Source organism: Mya arenaria, chromosome 7 (genome assembly GCF_026914265.1).
Source record: "Mya arenaria isolate MELC-2E11 chromosome 7, ASM2691426v1".
NCBI classification, from domain to species: Eukaryota; Metazoa; Mollusca; class Bivalvia; order Myida; family Myidae; genus Mya; species Mya arenaria.
This window is the reverse complement of record NC_069128.1, coordinates 70,947,528-70,969,148: the sequence shown is the minus strand read 5'-3', so window position 1 is coordinate 70,969,148 and position 21,621 is coordinate 70,947,528. Positions and strand designations below refer to the sequence as shown.

At 35.3% G+C, this 21,621-nt stretch overlaps 1 protein-coding gene across 1 annotated transcript; it reads right to left on the bottom strand.

Moving 5' to 3' along the window:
- Positions 1-1,757: 1,757 nt before the first annotated feature.
- On the bottom strand, positions 1,758-20,704 carry LOC128241804 (uncharacterized). Its single transcript, XM_052958883.1, has 8 exons — positions 20,632-20,704; positions 16,736-16,912; positions 15,609-15,741; positions 12,516-12,565; positions 11,606-12,091; positions 6,423-6,514; positions 4,403-4,878; positions 1,758-3,321 (listed from the first exon to the last, which is right to left on the bottom strand). Exons 1-8 carry the CDS (start codon positions 20,636-20,638, stop codon positions 3,054-3,056), a joined length of 1,689 nt encoding a protein of 562 aa, XP_052814843.1. The 5' UTR covers positions 20,639-20,704; the 3' UTR covers positions 1,758-3,053.
- Between the last annotated feature and the right edge of the window lie 917 nt (positions 20,705-21,621).

Genomic DNA, 21,621 nt, shown 5'->3' with positions numbered 1-21,621 from the left:
ACTTAAAAGTACCACTTTTTGAGTATGTAATCCGTCCAAATGCATCCGAGGTTGTTTTCGATAAAATGGCCGAGGAGTTCCGAATGGCAGGTAAACTGACCTTAACCAGTCACAAGTCTGGTCGAAAAACAGGAAGTGAACACATTTTTATAAAAACATATTTCATATTTATTTTACATGGATTTTTGACATTTTAGCTATTGTGATATTTTGCTTCCGCTTGTTTTTCATGAATGACATATGTTATACAAGTGCATGTTGTTATGTTTCTATTTTTCATGCATATTTGTTCTTTGTTATCTGGCCTTTTCATACATTAAACTGAAGCTGAAACAATATGTATTAGCTTTATACGATACATGCAGAAAATACACTCTGTGTATGAATTGTAACGGAAGAAAGAACCGTGGTTGCAAACGATGGTATTTCACTGAATCTATTTTTATTTAAATTGCATGATCTCAAGCGTAGATTCTCCATCATTATTTAATAAAGAATTGTTGTAACGTTATTGTCATATACTTCGCTGTTTCAAAATCTCATACCTTTTTCTTTATTGTAGTTGGCGTAGGGGTGATGCTACCCCGCTACAAGTGCAAATGAAAAACTATTGCCTGTCTTGCTTCTTTATCTGATTAAAGCTGCACTCCTACAGACTGAACGTTTTGACAACTTTTTTATCGTTTATCTTGGAACGAGCCAATTTTTGCGAAAATCCATGAAAACCAGTTATATAAGACTGCTGACAAAAAATAGATCAAATATTTTATAATTAAGTTCAAAAATTGATGTTTTGGGCATTTTTCCGTTAAACCGTTAGTTTAAGCCATTAAACATTAGTTTTCGAACGGAAATATGAAAAACTGCGGTCTGCTCTTTTGTCAGCAATCTTTTATCATTGGTTTGCAGATATTTACGCAAAAATTTGCTCTTTCCAAGACAAAAAATAAAAAAAGTTGTAAAAATGGTATATCTGTGAGAGTGCAGCTTTAAAAATCTTGGGCGACCTACCCGGCGTGGAAAATCAGAAAAAAAAATCATTTATTTTTTTATTTTTGATATTTTATTTTAATTTTTCAAGAAATATTTTCGTTTCAAATTTCCCATTTTAAAAACATCGCACACTATCCATCTCCCCAACGTGGAACTTTATACAAGCAGAGCCGATTTCGAATTGGGTATCAATATGAATATATTTTAAGTTATTCAATACCAAACTATCTTATCATGGCTATAATTGAATTTGATGAGCGTCTTACAGTAGGGAAACATTTCTGAAATGTTCAAATATGCTATAACAAATAGACTCTACCCGGCTGTGATCGTGCCAAGATTAACGATGCCAGGAGGTGGCACTAATCGCTCGAGTAGGTAATTGGTCAGATGTTCAAGTTTGTTCATTTATACATTTGCAAAATATGACTTACTTTAGATAATTGTCATTAGCAATTGGACGATAATAAAATATAGAGAAAAATAGTTAAATACGAAACAAATGGAGAGAAAACACCAACATTGGTTTTCTGAGATATAAAAAGCAACAGCGAAAGAATAATTAGATTTTGCATGTAATGTAGGGTTGACTTTCTGGTACAGGTAGGAAGTATAGGAACATATACAACATTACTAAATCAAATATAGTTCACCGTGATTATCATAAAGATATTTTTTAAACTCCCGAAACTCTCTAGCATGTAGTCATTACACAAAATATACAAACACTCGCCTTAGCTAAATCCTGAAACAAGGGACTCGAAATGTTTCGAGAAAATCGGCCAGAACATCAAATGTGAAATGTTTTCGATATGTTTATTACATTTTCATTTGAAATTTATACAATATACCGGAGAGAAATATATAAAAGGTTATTGTTTGAGATGTATACAATATGCCAGCATCAATGTAATTCCATGCTGTTGCCTAAATAAAAAAACGTCAATTTATTTATTTTTCTTGATACAACTTGTGTTAGAACGCTTGTCGTCATAAATTTGGGTTGTTAATTGCGTGTGTTGTAAAGCGACGTTTTCTGTACGTAATTGATTGAATAATGAACTATTTACGGTGTAAATTGAAAATCACATTCGTAGTCATCGAACATGGACTTAATTAAACTCGTTTACTTAAATTGTTAAAATCTCGTCAGAATCTCGTTTGATACATTCCGTAAAGAACGATCACTTATAAAATGTCCTCAATTTAGAAGATTGAGATAATGTGGTTATACGGAATCTGATATAAAACATATACAATTATGAGTACGATTTACAATGTCCACATTCAAGTCAGATTTACTGTTTAAACTTTCATTCAGAAACCCATTATACTAAGATATAAATATGGCAACTCATGATCTATATAAAGACTTATAAGTTGTTTTAATGTGTAGATATGCAGAAAAATAGATGGGGAGTGTTTCAGTCGTAGAAAGAAGTTGTAGAAAAAAACCACACTTCTAAAAAATACAGTGTAATTTAAAAGTTCTTTTGTAACAGCGCCCTGTAACAACTACAGTGTAATTCCATAGATAATTTGTAAAAGCGCCCTGTAACAACTAAGTGTACTTTCATAGAAACTTTGTAACAGCGCCCTGTAACAACTACAGTGTAATTCCATAGATAATTTGTAAAAGCGCCCTGTAACAACAACAGTGTAATTCCATAGATAATTTGTAAAAGCGCCCTGTAACAACTAAGTGTACTTTCATAGAAACTTTGTAACAGCCTTGTACATCGAGTTTTATAGATATATTCTCATAGCGCTCCTTTACAACTAAAGCGATATTTCCCAGATAGTTTTTAATATTACACGTTATCAGCTTCCTCCTAATTTCGTATACAACTTCTTTTAACGCCCTGTAACAGCTACATCGCATTTTTGAAAGTAAATGCACCCTGTAACAGCTTAATCGCATTTTAAAGTAACAACGTCCTATTACAGTTACATCGCAATTTTAAAGTTACAGCGCCCAGTAACAACTACATCGCATTTTTAAAGTAGCAGCTTTGTGATTAAGGATTAAATTTGATTTTATGAATGAATCATCCAAATATCTAGAGGATCCTTGCTTTAGGCAATGCGTACTCCGATGGATCTTCGTAAATTTCGGTCACTTTCCCCTTTCCATGGTAGAGCACGTGATCAAGCTCATTTTGGGTCCCTCTTAGATTGGTCCCTCTTAGATCATTTCCACCATAAGTTGACCTGCGCAAATTTTGGTCGGAGTTTCTAGTATAAGTAGATCTACGAAAAGCGCTATCCCCATTTCTCACGTCGCCGTTTCCATTATATGCGGATCTGCGAAGTGCGCTTTCACCATTTCTGTAACGTTAGAAATAGTTATACATTTGTTTTTCCTGTTAACCAATGAAATCATTTAAATTTGAAAGCTGGCCAATAAATGACACGAGGACAACTTAGACCAAAAATACCTGTGTTTCCGGTAATCGGACCGACCCTAATTTTCCTCGCCGACCCTAATTCTTTTTAGGCATAAAGGTTAAAAATAAAAATGAAATACATCGTCAATGTTCTAGTTGTTTCGGTGTCTCTGGTCCCGCGATCCGAAGAATAAACAGTCAATCCTAATCTGTATTGTCGAGACGCTTTGTCAACAGGAAAACAAAATGGCGGCGTTCATACTGTCAGTAGACATCAGAAAATGTCCGCATTTCGCAGGCATAATGCCTGAGATCTTTTCTAATCAGTATTGAACTTTATAGCAGGGAAAGGCGAACATCTCACCCTGTTGCTACCCCTGCTCCGCTAAAAGACAATGGGAGTTCCATGTCCGCTGTGGGCTTATTGATCGAAGGAATGGGAATGATTTCAGACATTTAACAATGCTTTTTTTCTGACTTTTTGTGTATTATGAAAGGGTTAGATGTTATATAATTGACCCGATGCAACAGAAAATTGCATGATCCTGTTATTTGAAATAAAAAAAGAAATGGAAATAACTCCGACCTTCCGACCCTATTTTCTTCGGCATATAACCGGAAACACAGGTATTTTTGTTGGCCTTATCAAGGTTTTATACAATTTACTGCGGTTCGGCTTGGTGACCAAAAACCAAACTCACATACCAGTAATAGCCTTGGAAGGGAGTCGATCTCGGGACATTTCGATTATTTGCGAATGTTCTAACTAACCATTGCGATTACCGTATAACCTTCAGTGATTACGGTATGTAATGATATTGTGTATTCACATCTTGGATAATGCATGAGTGCTGCAATACGTTTTGGACGTGTCTGCTTTCAGCCTGACATAAGTTCTTGATATTTATGTCATTGCATTGAAAATTGGTAGATACCAGAACGCTGTGCACATACAGCAGTTCACATCTACGCATACACGTACAAGTAATTTTTCGCAATACATCTAATGGCTTCATATATACCTTGAGGATCTATGGAAATCCTGCCTCCCGAAGAAATAATTACTAGTTGATCCATCTACAGTCGTGGCCTCATAGTGCCCGGATTTGATCGGGACCTCCCTTGGGACCATTAACTCCTCTATGTCGTCTAATTCGACAATTTTTGCAGCCGGAAGTACGTCAGTGTATGTCCTCCGCCCAGCTCTGACGTCATATTTAACGTGGACTGGGTCATCATCTAAAATAACCGATTCGAACCCCGATCTGCGATCGCTTACGTATCTAGCGTTGTCTAGCCTTGGCCTGTCGTCCTTGATGATGATCTGTTCATATCGCGGGGAAGATTCTATGATGATTGGCCTTTCCTCGACGATTTCGATTGGTCGCGGTTTTACATACGTCACAGTCGGGGGTGGGGTCCTACGAACCGGCTCGTGGACATATTCGATGATCTTTTCCTCTCTGTATGGCGGCGCTTCCACCTCATATTCGTAAACCTGCATAGCAAAAATGCAAAATGATTGATTCAGTAAAAAATGAGGAGCAAGTTCGCTCGAGAAAATATACAAAGAAAACAACTCGCTATCTGTTCCGTTGAATTGCATTTGTTTAACTTGTAATGCATGTAATACATGAACTATAGTATATTTGTAATGTTTGCATATGCTTCGTTTATTTAGTATATCTATATGTATATCTATATGTTGTTGTTTTTTCTTCATAGTTTGATCATTTTCATTTTGTGCATGAGTTCCTACGAGATGGTTGTTCTAGTTAGGGTATAAGCCAGGCGTTAAAAAGGGACAGGATGCTTCAAAAGAGTAACAGTATGCTATGGGAGAAAAATGCACATTGTATTGCGCTGTAAAGACCTTGAACATTACGAATCGGACAGAAAATGCTAGATTTTGTGTTTAATTGGAGTTATATTGACAATCTTAAGCATCAAATTCTATGAAGCCAGAAGGTAGAACATGCTGGTATCCATGGGGGGGGGCAGAAGGATATTACCACAGAGGACAGGGTGCAGCACCTTCTACAACTGTTAAGCTAAATCTCTATAGTACGAAACTGAGTACGAACAGCGGACATGTTGGAGTGTCAGGTTGGGCAAGGTACTTAATTGTTTGAAAAAAAATAAAAATAAATAAGATAGTCGAGGAATACCAAGTAAATAATTTTAACAAAGTAAAACGGACACGTAATTCACACTTAAACACACATAATTTGCTTGACTGATCTCAGAAATGGGAAGGTATGTGATATAATGAATCACACGAGAATGCAGGTTTTTAAATGATGATCACCCTCGACAAACTTATAATTCTAAAACATTTAGTTTTAACTCTATTTTTTCCCAAAACCTGTTAGTACCTTATTCCCTGAAATCCCCACATGCTCCATTTACGTGTATGTTCCAGAACCACCATCTCGTTGGAACGCTTGGACACGATAATTGATTATACATGTAGTATGCGTTTTTTAAGAGCTGACCTTGTAACTGGGGTTCCATTATTGAAAATGCAGTCAAACCTGTATTAAGTGGCCACCTTTGGGAAAAGGTAAAAGTGGCTGCTTTCTACAGGTGGCCACTTAGTCCAGGTTGGACTTTCCTGACACTTTGGCTTTGTTCAGACAAAGGTTGATTATGTATCTTAGCACCACCTCACACTACATTCAGTATCATCAGTGCCATAACAGAAAGTTGAATACTAAATATAAATGTAGAAAAAACAACATTATTGCAAATTTACAAATAGAATGCAATAGATAAAAATTAATACATAGCATAAACAAAAACACCTAAAATGTGTCCACACAACTACATGTACATTTTTAAGTTCAATTTTAAGTATTCCGTCATTTTCGTTTGCGTCACTTCTGTCTCTAATTTAAAGTGCATTTACATTGAGCCGTCATAATCAAGCCAAGCACGTCACTCTGTGAGTCAAAAACCATGAATACACAAGTTCAATGAGTTCCTCGTTTCCTGTTAATTTTCCTCTTTCTTTAAGTGTAAAAGCAGACGGACGCAACCTACCTTCACTGTCGGGCGCGTGCGGTACGGGATTCTGGGCTCGGAGACATAGTACTTGTCTACGGGTGGGCCGTACGGGCCGTAGTACAGCGGGTCTGAAATAGTGGGACATTATAATCAGGATTTAAATAAAATAATAAGAAATGCCCAATATCCGTAGATTGAATGCGAATCTGATACTGGGCAGGTATTCAATATGCAGTTTAAGTCAATCGTATGGTCATACATCATTGATTTCTTTCACTCTGTTGGTAAGTTATTTATAGCAAATAATGCGATTAGCTACATCGTTCTTAGATCCAGTTAATACTAATATTAAATTCCAGCCCAGAGGTCGCATTTGAGCAATCTGTACATTTATCTCAATCAGTGATCCTTTTTTATTTCATGTTATACAAATCTGAACCAGAGGTCCATTAAATGCGAATTTTAAAGAGCGGTCAAGCGATTGTTTGCGGATCTGAATACGCGGTCTGTTAAAAGGCGATGTTATGCGGATCTGAATCCGCGGTCTGTTAAAAGGAGATGTTATGCGAATCTGAATCCGCGGTCTGTTAAAAGGAGATGTTATGCGAATCTGAAGCCGCGGTCTGTTAAAAGGAGATGCAATGCGATTCTGAAGCCGCGGTCTGTTAAAAGGAGATGTTATGCGAATCTGAAGCCGCGGTCTGTTAAAAGGAGATGTTATGCGGATCTGAATTCGCGGTCTGTTAAAAGGAGATGTTATGCGGATCTGAATCCGCGGTCTGTTAAAAGGAGATGTTATGCGGATCTGAATCCGCGGTCTGTTAAAAGGAGATGTTATGCGGATCTGAATCCGCGGTCTGTTATAAGGAGATGTTATGCGGATCTGAATCCGCGGTCTGTTAAAAGGAGATGTTATGCGAATATGAATCAGTGATATATTATAAGGAGATGGTATGCGAATCTGAATCCGCGGTCTGTTAAAAGGAGATGTTATGCGAATCTGAATCCGTGGTCTGTTATATGGAGATGTTATGCGGATCTGAATCCGCGGTCTGTTATATGGAGATGGTATGCGAATCTGAATCCGCGGTCTGTTAAAAGGAGATGTTATGCGAATCTGGATCCGCGGTCTGTAAAAAGGAGATGTTATGCTAATCTGAATCCGCGGTCTGTTAAAAGGAGATGTTATGCGAATCTGAATCCGCGGTCTGTTAAAAGGAGATGTTATGCGAATATGAATCAGCGGTCTATTATAAGGAGATTTTATGCGAATATGAATCCGCGGTTTGTTATAAGGAGATGTTATGCGAATATGAATCAGCGGTCTATTATAAGGAGATTTTATGCGAATATGAATCCGCGGTCTATTATAAGGAGATGTTATGCGAATATGAATCAGCGGTCTATTATAAGGAGATGTTATGTGGATCTGAAACAGTGGTCCTATATATCAGGGGTTTATGAAAATCTGGGACAGTGGTCTATCACAAGAATATTTTATACAAATCTTATGCGGATCTAAACAGCGGTATGTGAGTATTAGCTTTATTCATACTTAAAGGAACTAAAGGCATATCTCCGCCGGTATAAATAAATATCATTTTTGAAACAATAACTCGATTTTCTGAACTTTTCAAACTCAAATTACTAGAAAAGTACAAGTGTTTTGATATAAAGTATGTATATAATGTAAGTATGTGCTTAAGATAGTTAGTATTAAGTTAGTATATCTTATGAACAGTGAGATACTCTACTATGAAATTAAGTTAGGAAATTACTTAAGTTAGAAAAATACTAAAGTTACGATATGACTTAAAGCTGCACTCTCATAGATTGAACGTTTTGACAACAGTTTTATTTTTTGTCTTGGAACGAGCTTTTCGCGAAAAGCCATTGAAACCAGTTATATAAGACTGCTGACAAAAAAAGATCGCAGATTTTTTATATTTAAATTAAAAAATTATGTTTTTGCATTTTTCTTAAAGCCATAAAATATCAATTTTCGAACGGAAATATGAAAATCTACGATCTGATTTTTTGTCAGCAATCTTAAATCATTGGTTTGCAGAAATTTATGCCAAAAATGCCCTTTCCAAACCAAAAAATACAAAAATGATGTAAAAACGGTATATCTGTGAGAGTGCAGCTTTAAGATGTTGTATTAATACCCGTCCATTATAGAGAGTGTGCTTCCCAGGAATGTGGAAATCGTTGATCTGGATCGTATTTATGTAAGACAGCCAATCTAACAAACGCCCTTGACTTTAGAGTTAAATATGGGCGGATTTACAGCAATAATCAACCAGTAGTGATTTATGAGTTACTGTTATGAAACTAGCTCATGTATTAACATTTTATCAATTTACATTACCAATTCTTAGGTAAAGACACGCACTTATTGGTTACAGTTTTAGGCCACTCAAAATATTTATTTTTTGGATTCAATTTTTATTGCCTATGCACAGAACTCTTAAAAAAAGTTAAATCACGATGGTCGCGCCTACAGCCTTTCAACCTTTTCAGCGCCTTCATATATATAATATATGTGGCGAACATATTTACACTAAACTGTCGACGATATCGCATTATAAGGACCGAGCAGCTAGCATCCGAAATTACATAAGCCGGTTCATCCACCTTCGAAGGCTCACAGGTCGGTCTTATAATACCATATGGCAGGAAGTGGTGAATGGTATTTCCTTTACTTGACCAAACATAAGGTATCCTTAACATGGAATTCAACCTATTGACAAATACTAATCATAGAAACAGTCAATTACGTAGTGAGACCATGCAAATTGTAATCTGTTTTTCATATATAATGTATTGAACCCTAAAAACTCTCAAAACGAAGAAATAATTTAAAAACAATATACAAGAATACATACATGACATAAGTCCGAGCAGTTAACTCACATGAGCTGTTCACGTAAATTTACAATTTTGAAAATTTCAATGTTGTCAATCGGTAAATAGCGATGACTAATTACATTCACTGACTTTATGATTTAAAATCCTTAACATCTTAACTCAATGTTGCGTGTATAATTGCATATTCACGCCAGATATATTTCTTATTAAAGATGCACTCTTACTACCAAATAAGATTTAACACGATTAATATAATTGTTTTTATATACCAAAACAGAATGTCGAAAACAATGGTTTTTATTAAGGATACCGAGTTCAATTTGAAAGAAAGATGCAGAAAACAGGGTATTTCTACCTTATGAGACGATAGTAGATCACAGTAAATCTTTTAGCATTCACCAATCATTTAATATTTTTGCGTTTTCAGCTATTATAAACACCGTTACAATCTTGTTATCAGATATTAATATTTTCCATAAATGCATTATTGAGTAAGCAGTTTAAGGTTTATCACTCAATATTTCTGTTTGTTATACATGTGTATGTATTGATTTCACTATAACGTTAGAGTGTCACTTTAACGTAATGCGCTTGTCAATATTGATATTTTCATAAGTCAACTGTTTGTCATCTTAGCCGTAGTTACAATTTCAAAATTCGTTGAAGTATTTACAGACCGCATGACTTACTATACATAGAAGAGGCGTATCTGTGTTAGGTGTATTGCAGAAATTTAGTTGTCAATTACGCAATACTAGCAAAAACGAACGTGTCATGTCATGACGTGTTAACAATCTAGTTTTTCTTCAAATTATGAAATGTGTAAGCGGATTTAGCTTAAACATTAACTCATTTAAGTTATTTAAGTCACCAGTCAATTTTAACCACGCCCCCCCCCCCCTAGGTCCGGGGGTATACAGGGGATAGCCGGGGAGATAGGCCGTGTTTTTACCTTTCAGGTGGCCCCGCAGTGCCGGGTGAATGCGGTGGATTTGTCTTTGCGCCAAAAATGGCCGGGACTGGGCCTAACTTAGAGTCCCTGGAGTTCGGGGGCATTTGGCGGGGATTTTACCAGCAGTTTGTCCCCGCAGGACGGGGATCTTACCCGGGCTTGGCTGGACCGAAAGTCAAAATCCCCGCTATTACCCGGACCGGGGGGGGGGGTGTCCGTGGTTACAATTGACTGGTGCATTATCACTACAAAAAGAAACACCCCAGCCTGAGAAAAAGTTGCGCGGAGCTTAAAGTGAGATCTCGCGTCTTTTTCATGCCATTTTACGAGAGTACTGAAATGATTTACTGTATAAAATGATCGAAAAAAGATGCGCGGATGTAACAAACAAACCTCGAGTTGTTTTCCTTAGATAATTCCAAGGGGCGAGGGACAAGGACACGATGACCGTAGGATTCCGTTGCTTTGAAAGCTAAGCCAATTTTAAGAAAGAAGATATTGTCAGAGTTTGACTCTCAAATAGTTTGCGTTCAAAAGGGAAACTTTGATCAAGAAGGTGAATGGTTTTAGGTGCCAACATATTTGACACTATCCAATCAACATCTTATTGTGGCTTTATGGTGGTTGTTCCGATTTTAAGGGGAAAAGGCATTCAAAAGTGCAAGTGACATTTTTTCTCGATTTTATCAAATATCTTTTTCATTTGAAAATGTATCACTCAGAAGCCACAAAACGGTGATCATTGGATAGTTTGAAATAATTTAACACGATTAAAAGTCATATTCAATTTGTCGAAATACTTTTCTGTAAAAAGATGCAAACAGAACGTGAACAAAATTAATCTATAATGAAACATTCTTAAATAAATTGTGCCGAACTTCTTATAAAGGGCCCTTTACGATATAGCGAATTATTTCTCTGAGTTTCTGCTAAATAAAAGAAATGAATAGAATTGGGTGTCTTTAATATAGTCTAAAAAACATAACTTGACGCAAGTATGATTCTTTGATCATGAACATTTATTTCGAAATGGCACATGGAGGCGAACTTCTCAATAAAATAAAAATATATTATATCTATCTAAATATTCTATATCTAAATATTCTATCTATCTTAACGAACGCCACATTATCTCTGTGACCAAGGTTCAAGTGGCTTCACGCTGTATCGAAACTCTTGAAAAAAGATGTTAATTAATTATGTTAAAAATTATATGATAGCATCCTTAGTAAATGCTACAAATATTCTGTTTATCTTAGATGAACGTTATCATTATCTCTGTGAGCAAGGTTCAAGTTGCTTCACACTGTATCTAAACTCTTTAAAAAAAAAGGTGTAAATTGGAATAATTTTGTGAACAATAAAATCATATGCTAGCATCTTCAGTAAATGCTACCTGAATATCTGCGTCTATGTCGACTATAATTCCGGTCAAATGAATGCCTGCCGTCATCCAAAAGCCTGTTTCCACCCGAAAAGCGAGTTCTTTGGTGATAACCTAAATCCCCGTCCGAAAACCGCCGAGTCCTTCGATAGTTATTTTCGCCATCAGAATGTCTTCTGTGTCCATGGTAACGACGTCTGAATGAATCATTTGAACGATCTGAGAAGCTTCCTCTCCTAAACTTCTTGTCACCAAAGTAATCTTCATTATCCCAATCGTGTCGATGTTTTCGGATAGAAATTCTTGAGACATCAGAATAACTTCCGCGTTTGAAACCTTCATTGTCATGGTAACCGCGGTTTTTATGGAAATCAATTCCGTTGTTGCCGTAATAACCGTATCGCCGGTTGTCGTGGAAACGGTAGCCCCGTCTACTTCTGTACGGAAAACTGTCGTAGCCAGGTGGCGGTCCCCAGGGATGTGATGTCGGGAAGAAATCTATGTTGTCATGGTAACGATAAATTATTGTTAGTGATAGGATACTGGTTAACCTGGCAGCAGCCAGTACATGAGAAAATTTATACAAATATTTCATTCGGTGTTATTCAGTGTTGTTTTGATTAATACACGCTGTTGCCATCGTATCAAGAGTCGTACGATCACATTTCAAATCATTTAATATTGGTTGTATCGAGATATAATTCATGCATATTTAGATTTACAAGTTAAATTATTATCATTATTTCCAACAACCCCTTTGTATACTCAGTTGAAAATGTTGATGGTACGACTGGTCGTACGCCCGTTGATGAGATGACCCACTTACTGTGTAAATAATTGCCATGCATTGGTGGAATTAGTTTGACATATGCTATAATAAACATGCATTGGTTAAAGTAGTTTGACATTATGCTATAATTACCATGCATTGGTTGCCGTATTTTGTCCTCTCGGTATTCGCTGCCAAAGCTACTGAAAATGGAGATACATTCTTTTCTTTAAAATACATTCTGATCTAACTGTGAGGCTTAAGACTCGTTAACCGGTTAAAGGTATCTGATGCACAAATATGTGATCATTGGATGCCCGTTTACACCGTATTATATTGGTAAAACTTGAAAGGGTTTTAGGCGCAAAAAATGTATATATGTAAACAAGTGACAGAAGATAATGTAACAAACAAACTCATCAGGTCTCGAAGAAGCAGCCAAGTAGTGCACTTCACGTTAAGTCTTATTTGAAATGAAGAGTTAAAATACATCCTGCAGTAGCTCTATGTATTATAAAGATTCGGTCATTCATTTTAGATTTGAGTAGTTTAACAAGCAATACTCTTTCAAATGATACAAAAACAACATGCGGTAGCCAGGCAGCAATATTAAACATAGTAGTTACTGGAGCAATGAGAGAAGTAGCTTGTGTAGGGTCGGGTTCTTTAAAGCTGAGCTCTCACAAATTGTGCGTTTTGATAACTCTTATATTTTTGTCTAGGAACGAGTCATTCTTTGCGAAAATCCATGGAAACCAACTTTATAAGACTGCTGACAAAAAATAGATAGCAGATTTTTATATTTAAGTTAAAAAAATGTTGTTTTATACATTTTTCTTAAACCGTTAGGAACGGGTTAAACCATAAAACATTAATTTTCGAACGGAAATATGAAAATCTACGATCTGATTTTTTGTCAGCTATCTTATATCATTGGTTTACAGATATCTGCGCAAAAGTTTGCTCTTTCCAAGACAAAAAAGTTGTAAAAATGGTAAATCTGTGAGAGTGCAGCTTTAAGCGCACATTACAGGTTGATGCATTTTCTAATTTCAATGTATTATAATATTAACTCATTTGACTTAAATCATACAAAGAATAACATTTTTTGTGTACAGTTTCAAACATGTTACCGTTGGCGCCTTTTAACTGTGGAATGTGTGGCAACGTAGCGATTAATTAACTAGTTATCAAAGGATTATATATTTTACCTGTACACAAATTATGAGATATTTTGTTTGATCATTCAAATCAAGTGAGTTACACATAATTTAGTATGTATTATTATTTTTTCATCAATCTAAGTTCTTCGCCTTTAAACCTCCTGTGAGCTCTTATTACGTTTTCCCTGACCGAGGAGGTTACCTTCAAAAACTATGAAATTGTGATATTTATGGAATGTATGTGTGCTTTTATGTTTTGTACCAGGGACATTCAAAAATGCTAAGACGATTTTTATAACTTATTAAAATGTTGGCGTCATCTCGTAATATTTGGTTTATAATATAAACTAAGGTATTCTTTAAATGACTCTCTTATTTAAAATAAATACAAACACATGTATAACGAAAATAATTTTTCAGTGATAAATCTAAACTACTTACTAAATAATGCATTTATGGAAAATATTAATAACTGATAACAAGATTGAAACTGTGTTTTTAATAGTTGAAAACGAAAATATATCAAATGATTGGTGAGTGCTGAAAGATTTACTGTGATCTACTATCGTCTTATAAGGTAGAAATACCATGTTTTCTGCACCTTTCTTTCAAATTAAACTCGGTATTTTTTATACGAACTATTCTTTTCGACTTTTATTTATCCTTTTGGGTATATGATAACAGTAGTAATATTGTGAGAATTCTTATTTGGGAGTAAAAGTTTTTCTTTAAGAAATAGCAAAAAAGGGCTTACGTGCATTTACTTTTTGTGCTGATATAACTTTTTGTCAATATTTTAAAGAAAAATAATTATAGAGCAAACATATGTTTGCGTACTTGATAAAACAACGAGTTGTACTGTAATAATTTTCTGGAGCTAGACCAATGTTTTTAATAAGCATATTCTAGGAGAAGATAACTTTTGATGTGAGTTGACATTGAATAATTTGGTGAAAGTTGGGCCTGTCCGTGTAGATACTATAGTACCATCGCACATACATTATCACTGTAACAGTGTTGACATACCCCGTGGTTTGTGACGTCACATTTGGTTATTGCAGGAAGCAAAATACGTCTCGATTCAGATAGGATTATCGCTGAAATTTCGTTATTTTCATTTCATTTTTTTTCAAAACATAGCACAGGGTACTGAACAAATGTACACTGTACTCGGTTACTGAACGATATGTTGAGAATTTTTTTTTTCAAAAATCGTGGCCAAATCGTAAGATGTATTTTGCTTCCTGCAATAACCAAATATGACGTCACAAACCACGTGGTAGGTCCACACTGCGTAACTAATTACATGGTACTGTACCATAACGCCAGATATTGGAGGAACAATTTCATGTCTCACCCAGTAACGTACTAAGGTCCAGGATTAAAAAATGCATGTGGGAAACAGACAGCTAAACAACGATCATTCATCACCATAAACTCGATGACGATATCAAGAATTTCCGCGAAGTTTAAAGCAATGCAGTGTGGTTTTTGGAGCAAGGCATTGTGGTATACTCTGGGCATGCGCACTTCGAACAAAGGGCGGTAATACTGTGTCTCAACATTTTAGGGGTAGATCATTTATCTAGCAACCATAGACTGGGCAGAACAGAGGCCGAACGCCGTGGAAAGGGTAGTGTGTGGATACGAAATGCATGCTTTGTGTTAATATACAACTTAAAGGCGTTAAATAGAAAATATTCCGTTCTACTTTAAATGTTAAGGTTATGCATCAGTCAATTGAAATCACGCCCCGCCCCCGTCAGGTCCGGCGGTATACCGGGGATAGCGGGGGAAATGAGCCATGTTTTTACCGGGCCCCGCAGTACCGAGTGTATGCGGTGGCTTTGATTTCGCGCCGAAAATAGCGGGGGGGGGGGCATTTGGCGGGGATTAAACCAGCAGTTTGTTCCCACAGGGCGGGGATTTTACCTGGGATTGGCTGGACCGAAAGTCAAAGTTCCCGCTATTCCCCGGACCAGGGGAGGGGCGTGGTTACAATTGACTGGTGCATTACCGCTTTTGATCAACCGGAGACAACACATCTATATGAATAAACTGGAGAGTAGCATGATGACCCTACCTGTTATACCTCCTTCTCCATTTATGTTTGCAGTAGAAGTAGGCCACACAGACCCAGAATATACACACAATTACCAGGGCTGCACTCCCCAGGCCAATCCCAAGATATAAGGACTCCTTGTCGTCCAACTGACCTGCAATATTATAAAAGCCATTTTTTTTGCAACAGGAATTCGTAGCGTATCATTTTGGGGCTGTATTTATAATACACCTGAAATCATTTCCTAGCTTAATTCGATGTTTTAAAACGTTCATCGTCAAATTAAAACATATTGTTTTGACATATTCTTTCATTAACGTCAATGGGGGTAATGCATTTAAGACATTATTAAGTATTAACATCATATGACCATCGAGATCCTAAAATACGGCAAGTGACAAGGTAGACAATGACTTTATGAATACCAGCCCAGCCTAGGCCCCAGTATCACGAAAGAACTCAAGCTCGAACTCGCCTTCGCATCGGGAAACAGTTTTTCCCTCATGTTGACAATATGTACTGTCAGACTGGAAGCCATGCAATATTTATACATTGTATTTATAGTTCAACACGTTTTCCTAAAATAAGCTTTGTCTGAATTGATCAATATAACTTTATTTTTGAAAAACAAATATATTATAACTCAGAAATTAAGATTTGTTAAAGCGATTGTCCAATATGTCTGTTAATTAGATGAAAATCGCGCGTGCACATACATTTGACTCATTGTTTGTAATTGTAATGTTAAATTGTACAATAGTACATAGTAAGGCAGACCACACATCTGAGGACCTATACTGCCTTTACATATACTATTGAAAATATGTCATGCCTTAGAATATTAAACCATAGTCAATGATTAACATTTTATGGCGTTTGATGAAAGCAAGTGCATACTTAACTAAGTTACACTTAGCATATGTTTTAAGTTTTTTCTTACTTTTACATATAAAAGTAAGAAAATACTTAAAAAAATGCTAAGTGTAATTTTGGGGATATATAGAAAGGGTAACCACACATCTTAAAAAATATGCCTTGTCTCAGAATATTCATCATAGTAAATTATAAACATATTAATGGCGCTTGATGAAACCATGTGCATATATGTATAAGTAATAATTTAACATATGTTCTAAATAACTTCTTACTTTTACATGTAGTGCTAGGAGTGTCTGACCATTGGCCACCGTTGCAGACCAGCCTAGTGGGCCCATCCACGTGTCGTCCGAAACCCGAGCATGAAACTACTACTATGGTTCCCGGCCCCGTGTCGTACGATGAAAGCGTAATGTCGGGGTCATCCCGTGCCGCTATTTGGGGACAATCTGTGTGCCGGAAATTTGATATTAATTATGGTGTATCAAACGTACCAAACATGGCCGGTATGTAAGGTGACATGTAACATACAGGATCCGTTGATTTACGTTTCTGTAGCTGATTCTAGCAGTGAATATACATGCAGCCAAAGAATGCCTATAAAGACTGCCATGTTACGTTTCTGATCCTGATCTATATGCCGGAAATATGTTTGAAAAGTATGGTGCACCATTCGGACAAACATTCGTTGTGGCAGTGATATAAAACGACTTAAAGGTTATTTTAGGCGTAAACACATATTATATTATATGATCTATTTTAGCAATGAAGCACATCCATGTGTATAGGAGTGTTATAATGGTCAACCCGTTTAGTAGCAGTAACAAGTAACGTCCGTACAAGATTACAAACCCCACACAGCGGTTACTTCCCTTCGTCCGCCAAGAGAGGTCACTGTGTATGGGGATGGACATATTAACGATGCTTAGTGATAAGGCATAGTAGTTACCATAATCTGTTGCTCGATGTTGCATGGTGCAGATATATCGTAAAACCACAGCTAACTTGGATTTTTAATGAAATATTATTTTTGATGCTATACATGTTTAATTGTTAACGACGAAATGTTTCTAAAAGCATTATGGATTTACCTTGAAATGCAAAATATTTAACTAGTACTAATTTACAATCATTCATATTGTGTTCACATTTTATTATTATGCTTCTCGCTAAATTTTACCTGTTTGCTCGTAAACTGTTTGTATGCTATATGCATGATTGCTTAAATGCATTCAAAGTTGTTGTTGTTGTTGTTGTTGTTGTTGTTGTATTTAAATATGTTTGAAACCATGGTGCATCTTTCTAAGACAGAACAACATAGATCAATCTGTCTAATTAAGAAGATAACCCGGCTGGTTTTCAACAATTACCTTATTAGGTTTATGTTAATTTACTTATTAAAGTGATACATACCGAAGAGGTAATAATTAATACATTAAAATTACTCAAGATAGCATGTCTAGCAAAAGTTATAATTTACGTCTTATATTTACTTAAACTATGCACTTAGAAGAGGTAATTAATTATTATTACATTTAAATCATTGTAGCTACCATTCCAAGCAATATACGGTTACAATCTTGTTTTCTGTAATTTATTTATTTAGTTAGTATAGTTAAAGGTTTATCACTCAATGTTTATGTTTGTTATACATGTGTATGTATTAATATTAAACACGAGTATCACTTTAAATGATGGCAAAATATTTCATTAACGCCCGATTTTAGATGATATAAAGATGAAATATTCTCACTTTAGTAATAGTAATAGTAATGTATGATGTACAATAATCCTGACCTTGATGTACTTTTATTTGTTGATTTGACACATAAGTTATCAGTTGGCAAATACGTATTAAAGTGACTCTCTTATTAAAAAATCAACATATACACATGTAAAACATTTTACAAACATAAATTGTGACTGATAAACCTTTGACTACTTACTAAATAATGCTTTAATGGAACATATTTATTACTTATAACAAGATTGTAACCGTGTTTTAAATAGCAAATATTAAATGATTGGTGAATGCTTAAAGATTTAAAGTGGTCTATTGTAGTCTCATAAGGTAGAAATACCGTGTTTTATGCTAATTTCTTTCAAATTAAACTCGGTATTCTTCATAAGAACCATTGTTTTCGAAAAAAATTCATCCTTAATTTTTGAATATTAAAACAATATTACTTATTGTGTTAAATCTTATCTGGGAGTAAGAGTGCATCTTCAAACGATACCAAACTTATGTGGTTCACCACGTTTAACATTATGGTTAAAGAAGCTATTCAAAAAAACTATTTTATTTATTGGTCAGACTCCCTAGTAAAACATTCTTTGTCTGAAATAATAATTAATTAGATTCTCTCAAAAATATATTAAAGAAGTCACTATGCGTAAAACCTCCGCGTTCACGCAGCGCTTACTGAAGCATTTAACGACCCACATAAAAACATCCCATAAAGCCATCCATATACAGCCTCAACTGGTGATAGCTTAACCACTAGTGTATGCATGACGTATGAAACACTAGTTTATTTTGGTAGTATCATTTATATGATTCAAGTTTTAAATATTCAATGTTAATGTATACAATCCCTATTTCCTAATTACCTGGCCCAATGTCTGAAAACATTTTAAATTCCTTACAACAGGATTAAACTAAACTCACTATTTTAAAGTTAGTATAATTTGTGCAATATTTATACACTAAAGACTTTCTGAACTTTAAGAGGATAACATCTTTATGATAATCACGACAAAATAGTTTATTAAGTAAAATCAAGATAAAGATAAAAAATGGCTTCATGAATTAGGCTTTTTAGGCTTATACTATTTTCTATAAGAATTTCTGTCCAAAAAGTTCATACATGCTGATAATCAGCCTATGAAATCTAACAATTACACACTTTCTCTAAATATCTTGAACCTCAAATTACGAAACTAGTATTGAGATCACATTCGTATAGAAAATGATTTGGTATAATGTGAAAATGTTACCGAAAAAATATACAAAAACGAGAAAAGTAAAGAATTCCAATTCGAGTGACACCTAAGTTAAATGGGGTCACCATGCACTAGAATTGAATTCTACAGTCGAAACTCGCTATGTCGAACTTTGTTATCTCGATGATCTGGTTATGTCGATTTTTCTCCGAATGTGTTGGGTTTAGTTATACTCTTTTTGTATTTCGGTTATATCTAATTTTCGTTATCTCGAAATGGCAAGCTTATCCGTACCTCAGATACCTAACAGACCAACAATTACTTTCTCGGTAATGCATCTGAAACCCTTATTTTATCATTATTTTACTCTATGATATCGAAATTGCAGAAAAAATACAGTAATACAAAATAAGTTTAATCTTAGTGGGGTGTGAACACACGCCGGTATGATCAAGAATTAAAAAAAAACGACGCCTAAACCACAAGGCCAATTATTTGCCCGTTAATACGGGTCGCTGGCATTGTATTGAAAGAAATAACCGAAAATGTATTTTTTGTAACTTAAATGACATTGGCGATGAATTTCACTACATTCTCAAGTGCACCCACTGCAAATGGAAGAAGGAAATATTAATGATGTCAATATAATATCTTTCCAAAGGTTAATGTGTGAGAATAATTAAGAAAAGCTAATACTCACAAGCAAATTCATATCTTTTGTGTTTAAAACATTGCGAAACTCACCTGGCAATATAACTTAGTATTTTAAAGATGAGTAGTTCGGCTACAACCAGCTATGGTTACGTGTGTCTTATGTCTTTTCAAATTCAAATGTATTATGCTTTAACATCTGACCCCAACAACCTGGTTCATTATTATTATTATTATTATTATTATTATTATTATATGATAATTGCATTATATCATAATATAATGGCTACCTCTATTCACAAGTAAAGCTGTAATTAAGTGATTATTAGTTTTTATGAAAATTGTGGTCTTCAATGACGATATTTGAGCAAACATCAACATTTGCTGAAGGGTTCCAGCTTTTAGTATCTTAGTTCAAACACTCCTAATAATTTGCCACACTTTATTTCTTAATACAAACATAAGTTCATTTAACAAAAAGATAAGCGAGTACCTTTAAAATGATATATGAGACAGTACAAATCATATTGATATAAATAAAGGCTTATAAAATATAGACAACTCCAGTACTTACTAGACATTTCCGCCGTATGGTATCACCAGCATCCAGCTCAAAAATATAAACTGCTGTATTCAGCCATTGAAAGAAATATTTAACCCCCTATAAACTCAATCCACTAAATAATCAGAATCAAAATTTCATAATTCATTATAAGCAATCTACATGTATATCCACACACCCATGTTATACTGTGTATATATTACCCTTGACGGGTGGTGCATGCCATTTTTATTGCTTAAAGCGGTTCTAACATATCTATAATGTAAACATGTAGATAGTGTATGTTTTAACTAAAGTTGGATGTATAATCGTGCCATGAAGACTATGACAAGCGACATTCGGAGCTCCTCTGCCATTTTTTTCGAAAACAACCTCAGATGTATGCCGGTACATCTGTTGAAGTAGTTCGTAAAGTTTTGAATTAAATCATAAATTAAATGTAGTGTTTTAGAGCTGTATTTATTGATCTAAGTTTAAATTGATTGCCAGTGAAAAGAATTTTGCAACACAATTAAGGTTCCCAAGAGTTAAGTCATAAAGTTTAACTGCTGAATAAAATTGCTACGCGATCTACTTGCAGCGGACTTAAACGTACCGGTTTTTGAGTATGTAAACCGTCCATTTTCTCCGCGCCGCTTACCCTCCCGGCAGTTCGTTCCCAAACTTAGAATCCTAATAAAGGCTTAGTTTAACCTTTCTATAAGGGACCCCACCCCTCACCAATCTGTGGTATTACATACGGTTGTTTAGTGGTCTGTCTCTGCTGTCTGTTATCATTGATCGGGTCTCAGATCGAAGCATAAGGCAAAACAAAAGTTTTCGCTAACATCTCCTCCAAAATAGGGTTGGTAGGCAGGCAGGCATATTTTTTGAAAGCTGGGATTCTGTACCAACCCGACCCATATCAGGGTATATCACTTTTGTAGAACATTTTAAGTATGAAATGGTCAATTTCTAACACTCAAATAAAGCACATCTTCATAGGAAAATGAGGAATACAGA